This window comes from Pseudonaja textilis, chromosome 4, assembly GCF_049901715.1.
Source record: "Pseudonaja textilis isolate UNSWEBS1 chromosome 4, rPseTex1.2, whole genome shotgun sequence".
Taxonomy (NCBI): domain Eukaryota; kingdom Metazoa; phylum Chordata; class Lepidosauria; order Squamata; family Elapidae; genus Pseudonaja; species Pseudonaja textilis.
In genome coordinates this window covers 80,209,844-80,222,648 of record NC_141993.1, presented here as the reverse complement: position 1 = coordinate 80,222,648, position 12,805 = coordinate 80,209,844, and the positions used below count along the sequence as shown (strand labels likewise).

The 12,805-nt window shown below is 36.4% G+C and overlaps 1 protein-coding gene across 21 annotated transcripts in view; it reads right to left on the bottom strand.

The window, feature by feature from the left end:
• The window catches only part of NAALADL2 (N-acetylated alpha-linked acidic dipeptidase like 2), a 608,345-nt gene that overhangs the window by 207,408 nt on the left and 388,132 nt on the right, over positions 1-12,805 (bottom strand). For 13 of the 21 annotated variants that reach the window (XM_087933494.1, XM_087933486.1, XM_087933492.1 and 10 more), the window contains 2 exons: positions 6,964-7,059; positions 5,923-6,128 (listed from right to left, as the gene is read on the bottom strand). In XM_087933494.1, coding sequence (XP_087789620.1) covers positions 5,923-6,128; positions 6,964-7,059 — 302 coding nt within the window. The remainder of the gene's footprint in view (positions 1-5,922; positions 6,129-6,963; positions 7,060-12,805) is intronic. The other 8 variants (XM_087933480.1, XM_087933485.1, XM_087933489.1 and 5 more) reach the window with 1 other exon arrangement.

Below are 12,805 nucleotides of genomic sequence, written 5' to 3'. Positions count from 1 at the left end.
AAATTTTGCTCTCAGGCAATTGTAAGAATCCTTTTGATAACTGGTTGCAACCAGTTCCCTCTTTTCATATTTTTCACATCTTATTGTAAGCTTATTGTTCAGTTAGAAGAATAAGCCTTTGGTAATGCTTTTCCGTTGCTTACACTCAGGCCAAATAATATCTGCACACTTTTTATGTAACTTCAGATTCAGAGCAGTCCAGCTTTATCATAGCTGGCAGGTCTTTAAAATCCTGCCATTAGAATTTGCAAGCTAAGCAGAAAGTACATCTTTCATGATTACAGGGGATGATATTCATTTATAAAGTATCTACTTAGAAAAAGCAATCCCCACCAATAGAGCAAAAGGGGAAGAAAAGTGTTTATAGTTGTAAATTTTCTTCAAATCCCTATGAAAATATGCACCTACTGTGTTTCCTAAGATATTCCTTTGTCATTGTGAGATCAGGCTTTGATTTCTATATTTGTGCCTAGAGACTGGACCCATTAGATCAGGAGTATCAAACTCAAGGCCCGTGGGCTGGGTCTTTACTCTAAGCAGGTCGAGTTTATGGTTCCTCTCTGAGTTTGGCATCCTTCCCAGTGTGTGTTATCTGTGGATGTCCTCCAGCCCTTATCTTGCCGGGTTTGTGTTGCTTTTTTCCTTCTTCTTATAACTGTTTATGTGGGAGTTTTTTGTCTTCCATCAAGAATATTCGGAGCTTGGAAGCAAAGTGAAGGAATAAAAGGGGCTTCACCTGTTTTCTGTGATTGTGTTTGTTTTGTATCCCACCCTGGGTCACCGCAATAGTCCTCTCTCAGATTTTCCCCCACCCAGTTAATCTGAGAAATAGAAAAGCACATTAATTTTTGGTGACAAAGTTTTTATTAAGTAAACATGCAAAGACTCATGTCTTTGCAGCAATTTTATACATAAAGTTTTCCTCTGTCCAGTCATGACTGACTCTATAGGACAGTGCCCATCTCCGTTTCTTAGCCAAGCGAGCCAGCAATCTCTGAAGACATTTCCATGGTCATGTGACCAGCATGATTATATACTGAGGTGCACAGAATACTGTTATCTTCCCACCGAAGTGGTACCTATTTATCTACTCGCATTTTTGTGCTTTTGAACTGAGTTAGGGCAAGTAACGAGAGCTTATCTTGTTGCATGGCATTCAGGTCTCAAACCCAGACTATCATATTTCCAACTGACAAGTTCAGCATCTTTCACCAGTGAGCCATTATGCCCCCATTATACTTTAAAACCCTTATTTACTCATTATTTACTTGCATCAGCAGCTCAGAATCCTTTAGAGGAGTTTCTGGTTTTGCATACGATTTGGCTAATGTTAGTTTATGCCATGGAGAAAAGTTTCATCTAAAGTTCTCCTGTTTTGTGGAATTAACTGTCCTCTGAGATACACTAGACCTACAATGCTAATGTCCTTCGGGTATCTTTTAAACATCCATCTTTTTATTTCTCTCTTGAACCACTTTGTTTTGCTTTTTTCTAGTGGAATGCTTTTAATTCTTTTTTATTATTATTTTTAAACTCTTTTTTTGGCTGCTTTTATCTTCCGTTTATCTTTATTATTTTGATAAAGAGCTTTGGGGTTTTTTTAATGAGAAAAAGAATATTCTTTTGAATTTAAAAAACTAGTGCATGGAATAAAAACAGTGTGGCTAAAATACTAGGTTAGTCTGTGGATAGATAAAATATATAGATGATTGATTGATTGATTGATTTCTGCAGAACTTCTGGCAGTTGTGGTTTTTTTTATCAGAGTGTATTATGAATGTTGCATCATTACAAGAAGAGAGGCTTAAGGACGGATCTCTGTTTGTATTTTTTTTTCAGTGTGTAAACTCTGTACCAAGTCCAACTCAGAATGTACACAAATCTATTTACAGATACTGAGAATTTACCTAAATCAGTTAAGGTATTTTTATGTTCTTAAACTAAATCACCACACTGTTGTTTTAAAGAGTCCAAATGTAATACTGTTTAATGTATGGTATATATTCGGTTACATACATATCAAATTTGTAGCTTTAAGGCTAAGAATGATTGTCATCCTTGGTTCATTATTTAATTAAGGTGGCTGAGAGTTATATTTTAAATTAATAATAAGAAATGATTTTATGGATTTATTTATTGTTTTAATTATGTTGTACATCTTGCAGAGTCACTTTTGGTGATATGGGTGGCTATACTAATTCAATAAACCAATGAATGTCAATTGAAACTGAATTGCTCGGCTTCTTTAAAATAGAGATGAAACATATACTTTTATTCTGCTTATAGTATTAGTCAGTTTACTTTATTGTCATTGCACCTTGTACAACGAAATCAAACACCATTTTTAGTGCACATCTTGACTATGAAAATAAACACAAACACACATCCTTCGCACTCCACACATTGAACTGAAAACCTCGACACTACACCAACACTGCCCTATACAGTAGAATTCAACAGAACTACCACCCTGGGATAGAAGCTGTTTTTCAGCCTATTTGTCCTAGTTTTTATTATTCTGTACGGTCTGCCAGATGGTAATAGTTGAAAAAAAAGGGTGCCCGGGATGAGATGGATCTTTGAGAATGTGTTGAACTTTCTTAAGGCAGCAGAAGCTATAAAGCTCTTCCAAAGAGGGGAGAGGGCAACCCATGATCTGGGCAATGACGTTAACCCTTTGGAGTGCTTTCCTATCTGCCACTGTGCAATTGGCACACCATACAGAGGTGCAGTAAGTTAGGATACTCTCTATGGTGCAGCAGTAGAAGGTCATTAGCAGTTTTTCATTCAGTTGTTGTTTTCTGAGAAATCTCAGGTGGCATAATCCCTGCTGGGTCCTTTCGACCAGGGCTGCAATGTGAGCACCCCAGGTCAGGTCCTCTTTTATGGTAATACCCAGAAACTTAAAACTGGCCACTTGCTCCACTCGGTCTCCATTGATAAGCAAGGGCTGGATGTCTGATCTGTTCCTTCTATAGTCCACTATAAGCTCTTTGGTCTCATTGGTGTTGAGGACCAAGTTATTGTCTCCACACCGTGAAAGCAACCGGTCCACCTCATCTCGGTAGGCAGACTCATCTCCCCTGGAGATGAGTCCCACCACTGTTGTATCATCTGCAAATTTAGTATTGCTAGCATGAGTAGGAATACAGTCATGCACATAAAGAGTATAGAGTAAGGGACTCAACATGCAACCCTGTGGTGTACCAGTGTTAAGAATAAGGGCTGAAGAGGTATGATTACCTAATCTGACCCTCTGTGAGTGGCTAGACAGAAAATTCATAATCCAAAGGCAGGTTGAATAAGAAAGTCCAAGGTCCAGAAGTTTAGGCACTAGTCTATGTAGAAGAATTGTGTTAAATGCAGAACTAAAATCTACAAAAAGCATCCTATTCAAATCCAACAAGCTGGTATATATCTGACTTGAATTGTAATATTCTCCACTTCCTTTTTCTCTCCTGGAAGTTTTATTGCTTGATCTGACCAAAAGGCATGTACCAATTAGCCACCTACCTCGATTATCTTTATGGCTTATTTATCCAGTTCCCTCTAGTCACTGATTGACTGACAGATGGTGTTATTAACCATTCTTGTACTCTCAGTGGATTCTACAATGCACCTAGAAAATTGTTTCCTTTTGCTAATTCAACATTCAGTTGACACAACTTATCATCTATTTGCTGTTAAAGAACATTTTAATTGGCTACAAATTAGAGGAGGCGGCGGCTCTAAAATATTGATTAATTGCCTGAATTCATGTAAAATAATAGCTCTAAATGATCAGTTTTCATCTACATGTGTTTTAATATCTTTACTCTTTCTTTGTTCTGTACCTTCTGAGCTTCTATTATTTTTTTCTCTAGTTTACCTTGCATTAATTTTTACTATGTTTATTTAAAATGTCAATTGCATTATTAAATGAAAAAAAAAGAACAAAATCTTTCCATAAGAGCTTTGATTGTCTGGTTGTTTGAAGAGCATCAGCGCCTTTTGCAAAAATGAGGAAATCAACGTTTTGTGGGATTTCAAAATTCAAGCTAATAAACACCTAAAACACAACACACTAGAGAAGGGAAAGTTCACTGATATGAAGAGACTGTGGAATTGATGAAAAACAACCATGCTTTGCAAATTGAGGTCAAAAGATTCTGGAGGAAAAACAAAATGATTGCCATGAAGATGAAAACTGAAACTCTTGGTGCCATACCAAAAAGCACTTATATACTGTTTCGTAGCATTTTACAGACCTTCTAAGCAGTTTACAGAGTCAGCATATTGCACCTAACAATCTGGGTCCTCATTTTACTGACCTCGGAAGGATGGAAGGCTGAATCAACCTTGAGCCAGGATGAAGATTGAACTCCTGGAGGTGAGCTGAATTACCCTGCAATACTGCATTCTAACCAGTATGCCACCACGGCTCAAACAAATATTTAGAAAGTTTACATTTACTGTACTTTACACCATTAATATTTTAAAAGGTACTTATAACTACTTATAACAGCTTACATTTTTCAGTGACAACAACATGACTCTTTATTCTTGCCTAGGAGAAAAATCATTGGTATCATCACTCAACTAATTAGATACTGATTTAGATGATAATCATAATGGAAATTGATAAAAGCTGGACAACTGGGGAATTTTCAGATATCATGGCCCTCTCTTTTTCTTCACAGATACCACTAATTCATCTTTCCGGGTACAATCACCAAACACATAAACAAGTTGTCAGGCAGCTTAGACTTAGTTTTCACTCATCTGAATCTTTAGAAAATGTCTCTGAGAAGGAAGAAAAGGACATACTCAGAGAATAAAATTTAGCAACAGGAGACCAGGAAGTTCCATAGGGCAAGGGATATGTGAGCCTTGGAAGCCACTTTTTACTTGGAAGCTTCGAGGCTGCCAAATTCAGTGTCTGGGAATTTGGGAGGGGGGATTTCATAGTGGGGTAGAAGACTAGACACAACAACATTATTTCTCAAAGAGTCAAGGACATGTTGCCCTTCACTTGGAGAGGAGTGTCTGGAGGAATGTCTCCAGTTGGGATGAAGATTTGACTAGGCCATGTGATGGACTGATGGGTGCAGGGGAGGGATCTTTGATTTCTCTTCTGGGAAGGGAAAATCCGGAACTCTCAGATTTGAGTTTTCCCAGATGTGCTGTGATGACCCAGGATGGGATACAAAATAAACTCAGTCACAAAAACAGGTGAAGTCCCTTTTATTCCTTCACTTTGCTTCAAAGCTCCAAATATCCTTGTCTGGAGACAAAAAAACCTCCCCCACAAGTAGTTATGAAAAGGAGGAAATGTCGTTTAAACTAAAAATGCCTATAAATTATAAAACAACACAAACCACACTGAAGCAATTAAGGGAACCAGGCAAGATAAGGGCTTGAAGACGTCCACAGATATCAGAACACACACTGGGAAGGACTCCAAACTCAGAGAGGAATGACAGACTATTTCCATGCTTTGTTTCCAGCACTGGCCCATACACATGTCCACCCTTTTAACCAGTTCTCACAGCTGCAGCCCATGAAGAGGATCAAGGCCCTTTCCTCCCCCATAGACCATGCCATTCATATCTCTCCCTTATCCTCTCCTCCCTTTATACCCTAGGATGGAGAGGGGATGGGCCTGGGTCTTTCTCTGACTGCCCAGCCTCCTCCACAACCTCCAGAGCCACACTTCCACTCCCTGTCAGCTGTTCCTCCTCTCCCTCAGAGTCAATCTCCAATATGGGCATGACATGTGCCAATATGACAACTCTAATAAATGGAACTTTGATGAACTGTTTGTCTTGGAGTTTATTGGTTTGGAGTGATTAGTTGGAATGCTGACAGGATTATTATTAATTATCAATTAATAATTCTTATCCTTGATATTGGCAACTCTAGATCCCCTGTAAACATTCTTACCTCTGCCCATTCATAGGAACCAATCTTGCCAAACATGGTTCCACCCCATGAGCAGAAAATGATGGTCCTCTCAGGCCTCCAACCTTTCTTCACCTTCCTCATCAAGGCTTGGATAAGTGCAGTAATTACTGCTGTGCCATGAGCCCATTGTTCACTACTATAGCCAGGCAAACTGCTGTGGTGGCTGCCAACTATGACGTATCTATCTGAAAAACATACAGCAAGCAAATCCTTTTACTGATTAATCAATACAACCAACAGTCCTTCCAAATACTGATCATATTGGTTACTTTTCCCGTTCTTGCAAGCTGTGTCACAGCTATCGTTTGTCATAATAATCAGCTAGGTTCAAGAATCACTTGTATTTTAAAGACCTCAACATTATTTGCTTGCAATCCCAAGCTAACAACATCATTTATAATGCAGAATATTTTATAGTGAATCATCCAATGAACCTATCTGAAAAGACATAAGACTAAGTACTTATAGCAACCATCTAAAATGGATCTAAACTATCTTAAGGGGTTAGATGTGTCTTGCTTGGTTTTTAGTAATTACTATATTTTTGGAAGTAACTCAAATAGCTCACTGTATTTAAAGTGAGTTGAAATTGTCAATCATAGTCTCTTGCTTTCTGTTTGCTAAAGGTCTGTAGTATAAGGTATCTTCTTTCAGGCAAATGATACTCCTACCAGAAGTCTTACTCAGATATGAAATAGTTAAACTAAATCACAGTATACTAAAGTACACCATGTGGAATGTGTTAAGAAGATATATATTGTCTACATCAATGTTTTTCAACCTTAGCATGTTTAATGTGTGGATTTCAACTCCCATAATTATTTTTCAGATAGGTGTAAGTGCTCAGTCTGGGTAACTATATAGGACAAAGTCCAAAAAATAAAAGGCTGTTATGTATAGTTTGAAGGTTAAGTGTAATCCACAGTCCAGAATAAGTTGTGAAATTCTGTTCCTGTTCAGAAATATGTCAAGTGACTTGCAAAAGTTAGCTAGCACACGAAGAAATCAAAATAAACCTACCAGGAACTGTAGCTCCTTTTAAATACCCAACAACGTTGGATATTGTTTTATATGTTGGCTGAGTTTGAATATTCAAAGTCACAATTTTCCTTTCTGCTAAGAGAAAAAGAAAACATTTATTTTGGATTTATCTGCAAAGTTTTTAAGAAACCATATACAACTTTGTTTACCCAAAGTTACCACCTAAATTTCCAAAACTGACAAGGATTTTGTCCATTTTTTACCATTTTATTTTATTTAATCACCTGGAGTTATAATAAAATACATCTTTATTAACAAACATCTAAGGAAAAATAGAATGGGAAAGTATTTCTTTCATTTAATGATTTTCTGATTTACCATGTAATTCAGTGATGTATTTATTTTATTTATGTATTTTAGAAAATTTATATAGCTGACTACTCACTCACAGCAACTCTGTGACAATTACCTGAAAGTTATCAAAACTATATAATGTTCTGAAAATGGAAATAGTATGAAACAACATGAAACAGATAAAATGCACATATTACAGTAAAACAGAAGGAATATATATCATTTTGTAAGTGACTTTCCCCCACCCCCCCGCCCCCATTAAGTAGACCTGTAAGTGTAAACAGTTTTAATTTACTGAATGGAGCAGTTCTATCAATTCTATCATTCTGGCATAAATTATTTCAGTAGTACTTTATCTGTAAAAAATATTACTAATCAAACTGAAGCAATTTCTCTTTATTACACTGTTCGAGGGGCTCAAAATATGTCCTTTTATCCAGGCCATTTAATATTTTGATCTAATGCCTGATGATTTCTTGTTTAAATGAGATTTTTATGATTATGATTGCTTTATTACATTTTTTATAAGCTTCCTAGAATTATCAGGGTTTGGGGCATTATACACATTTTAAATAAACAAACAAACTTACAAATGAATAAACATCAATAGCAGAGACCTAACCAAACATCATTTCACTGAAGATAATATTGATTAATGTCCTGTGCTGGCATATCTAAATAAGAATTCAATATGTACTTATAAGAAATACACTATCCGTAAGACTCAAAATTTAAATTTCAACCTATTTCTAGCCATTTGTACTTTGAACATCAATGGATGCTCTTTAAGTTTACAAATAGGGTTGGATAATCTAAATAGTGGTTGCATTTTGAAGGGTTTTCTTTTTCAATTCATTTATCCTGCAAGAATCATGAGGTGATTTTATCATAATGGCTAGGACTAAACTATTGTCCATTTTTAGAATTGAGTGGAGCTTAAAATGGGTCAACTGAATTCACCATTAATGCCCTGATTTTCTTTTAAGTTGACCAAAACATGCAAAAGAAGCACAACTTTAAAACATTGTAGTTTTACTCCTAAATCCTTGTAGCAACTCTTGAGATGTTCCAGCAGACAAACATGGATCTGGCAAGTTAAAATAGTGTATGCGTGTGAGTGTGAGTGTGTGTAAGTCTTATGTGTAAACACAAACACACACACACACACACACACACATATATGAAATAATTTAATATGTTTTATTATAAACCAGCCAGCTATAGGGAATCCAGCTATTCAGCCATTGGGCAATTTTAAACTTTTAATATACTTTTAAAAATACATTGCCAAAGGTGTTCCAGAAATCCATTATCATGAAATATAGACCAACCAAGTGCCGTATGATGGGGTGAACTCCCGTCATTTGTTCCAGCTCCTGCTCACCTAGCAGTCTGAAAGTGTTGCAAATGTGAGTAGTTAAATAGGTACTGTTAGGTATAACATAGGTTACCTAATGTAGTTTGGGTAAAATAATATATATAAACTATGATTGTAAATTTAAGTGTGTGTCACTTTAAAACTGCAAAGCATGTAATTTTGGGTGTGGTGTGAAACCACCATAAGAGGGAGCAAGAGAACCTGACAATTACTGGATTGCATGGATTGATTGATGGTTTGTTAACTGCGTGTTTCCCCTACTGCTGAGTTGCTGAAGGAAGAGAGGAGTTTTTGACTTCTTCATATCTCTACTGCAAGGAGATATATTACTGGACTGATATTTGTAAGTTTACTGACCTCTCTTTTTCGACACTGGAATTTGCAACTGAATAATCCCGGATGGACTGAACTAGTGAATGATATATGGACTGTTTGACTATGCTATAACTCTTACCGGAATAAACTATTTAATTAGCACTGTGTATCTGTTTTACTGAGTGTAAGCTACAAAAACGTTTATCTCACATATTTTTGCCTGCCTGCCTGACTGCCATGCAGATTCTGCTAGGGTGTATCCCTAACACTGGTTATGGGCCCAGCTGCACAGTCAGACTAACCAGGATATAACAGGCTTATATAAAGTGAGAGTTAGTGTAGTTACACAATACTGTAAACAGACAGCTGTGTTTTATTAATTATAGTTTAATATCCAGAGAAAGATGGCAGAAGTCAATTTACCAAGTTTGTCTCTAATATCCAAACTGGATGGAACAAACTATGTTTCATGGTCTATGAAATGCAGCCTACTTCTACGCAGAGAAGGTTTGTGGAGTATAATTCAAAACCCACCAGAGGTAGATGCTTGGGATCTGGAGGATGAAGATGATGCCCAGAAAATACAAGAATATAAACTGAAGAATGAGCAAGCTCTCTGTATAATAGGACTGACACTCTGTGACCAGCAGCTTGTCCATATTCGTGGAGAAGAAACAGCTGCTAAGTGCTGGGAGAATTTAAAGAAGATTTATGTTCGAGACAGTGTAAGAGCACATATAAATCTTACACGGAAGCTGTTCAGAACACATCTTCAAAAGAACGGAGACATGTTGACTCATATAAACACTATGAAGAGGATTTTTCAGGAGCTGCATGAAAAAGAGCTTATCTTCACTGAACTACATCAGGTTTATATAATTTTGTCTTCATTAGATGAGAGCTATGACGACTATGTAACTTCGCTGGAAGTTCTGCCAAAAGATAACCTCACATTAACTGACATTACTGGCAGATTAATTGAAGAAGCCAGGAGAAGGCTTGAAAGGGATCAACTCAGAAGGGAACAACCACAAGAAGAGGAATTATCTTCGTCAGCCTACACAATTAGAAAATGTTTTAATTGTGGAAGAAAAGGACATTTGGCTAGATTCTGCAAGAAAGCAAAACGCCACAATGCCAGCCAGAATGCTAAAAGGCATCAAAAGGATAAAAAATGCTTAGAGTTAGCCATGTATAGCAACCAAACTGTGAACAATAATAATTTTTGGGTTGTAGATAGTGGAGCATCGCACTGCATAACAAAAGATAAGAAAAGATTTATTAAGATGTCCATGAATTCACAGCAGATATCGTTAGCTAATGGTTGGAAACTTAAAGCAAAAGCTGAAGGTACTGCATATTGTTCTTGCATACAAGAAAATGTAAAAATGTTATATGTACCACAACTTAAGTTTAATTTGCTTTTGGTTAGAGTTTTGATTAAACTAGGTTATGTAGTTACCTTTAGGGGAGAAAACTGCATAATAGAAAAGGAAGGTAAAAAAGTGACTGCAACTTTAAAAGGTGAATTGTATGTGTTAAATGATAATCAATTAGAGGTGGCTAACACAATGTATAATAACGTTAAACCTCATGATGAATGCATACATTTGTTACACAGACGTTTAGGGCATATAAATTTTAAAATGCTCAAGCAAACGGTTGAACTGTCTAAAGGTGTAAAACTGAAGCCTTGCAGTAAGTATTTGCACTGCAATGCTTGCAGTCGAGAAAAAAGCAAGGTAATACCAGCAAATAGAGTTAATAGATTTCAAACTAAGGAGCCTCTAGAGGTCGTATTTGCTGATATTATAGGTCCTAAAAAACCAAGTGTGGGAGGTGCTCGTTATATATTAAGTATAATGGATCATTATTCTAGATATGGTTTCTGTTATTTAATGAAGAGTAAAACGGAAATATATCAGAATTTCTTTAATTGGTTGAAGTTTGCAGAAAGAAAAACTAAAAGGAAACTAGTAACTCTTGTAACTGATAATGGTACGGAATTTATAAATAATAAATTCCAAAATAGACTGAAGATGGCAGGTGTAGAACATAAAAGGTCTGCACCATATAGGCCACAACATAATTCCTTTATAGAAAGACGAGGCCAAACACTACAGGCAATGGCTCGTACTATGTTGTCGGATTCAGGATTACCTGAAAATTTGTGGGGAGAAGCAATAATGTGTGGTAATCATATATTGAATAATGTTGTTAACTCAACAACAGGTGAATTACCATTCACACGGTGGCATGGTAGAAAACCTGACCTAAGCTACATGCACACATTTGGAGCACCAGCATGGGTGCATATTCCTACACAACTGAGACATAAGGGACAGCATAGGGCTAAAAGATTATTTTTTGTAGGTTATGAATCTAACCATAAATCTTACAGGTTCTGGGAAGAGGATACAACTAGAATTTATTGTAGTGCTAGTGCACAATTCCTGGAACATGTAGGGTGGGAAAAACTGGAGCAAGATTCGAATAAAGATGTAATTATAGAAACCTACAAAAGACCAAACCACCATATCAGTAATAAGAAAAGTCCAATTAAAGAGGAAGTAAAGGAAGAGCAAATAGGACCAAAACAGAAAGAAATAGATAACCAGGAACAGGTGATAGATAAAAGTCCACCTGTAAGCCCTGTACTACCTAGACGGTCAACTCGTGAAAGCAGACCACCTGATAGGTACCAACCAAGTGTAGTTTGCCAGGTTAGTAAAATTCCAGCTACTGTGGAAGAACTAAAAATGTATCCTGCAAAGGATCAAGAGAATTGGCATACAGCAATGCAAAAGGAACTGAATTCATTAAAACAGATGGGAGTCTATGAGAATGCTAAATTACCTCCAGGTGAAAAGTCCATTGGATGCAAATGGATATTTAAATTAAAAACAGGTAAAAATGGGACTGTTACCCATAAGGCTAGGTTGGTAGCTCAAGGATTTAATCAAACTGCATGTGATTATGATGAAGTATTTGCACCGAGTCTAAAAGCAACAACCTTGAGAGCAGCTTTAGTGTGGGCAGCTAAGAAAAACTATATCATAAATCATTTAGATGTAGAAACTGCCTATCTGCATGCACCATTGCAGCACACTATATACCTAAAGAAACCTGTAGGAATTAAGGATGATAAAACTAATAATGACTGTTGGAAACTTAAAAAGAGTCTCTATGGATTAAAACAATCTGGTTACGAATGGAACCAATATATTGTTAAGGAGTTAAACAATATAGGGTTTAAAGCAGGTTTAGCTGATCCATGTTTATTTAAAAGAGAGACAAATGGAATAGTGTCATTATTATTGTTGTTTACAGATGATATTGCTTTAATTACAAAAACTAATAATGAAGCTACTGAAATAATATCATTATTAGGTAAGAGGATAAAATTAAAGCAATTAGGAGAGATAAAACAGTATCTCGGATTGACAATAAATAAAACCAATGGTGGCTATAAGATATCTCAAGAGGATAAGATTTATCAATTACTAAAAATATATAAGATGGAACTTTGTAAACCGGCAAAAACTCCAATGAGTCAGGAATTTTGCTGCACTGATGCTCAGAGTTCAAAATTCAATAAGACTATCTATCAGTCGCTAATTGGCAGTCTATCGTACATTAGTAATTGGTCAAGGCCAGATATTGCCTATAGCGTTAATCAATTGACTCGATTCAACGCTGAACCCGCTGAACGACACTGGCAAGCAGCAAAACGTATCTTAAGATATCTTAAAAGGACAATGCACTATGCACTGTATTTGGAGCCAAAAGATGATTTGATTTTAAGTGCATATGCTGATGCAAGTTTTGCAACAG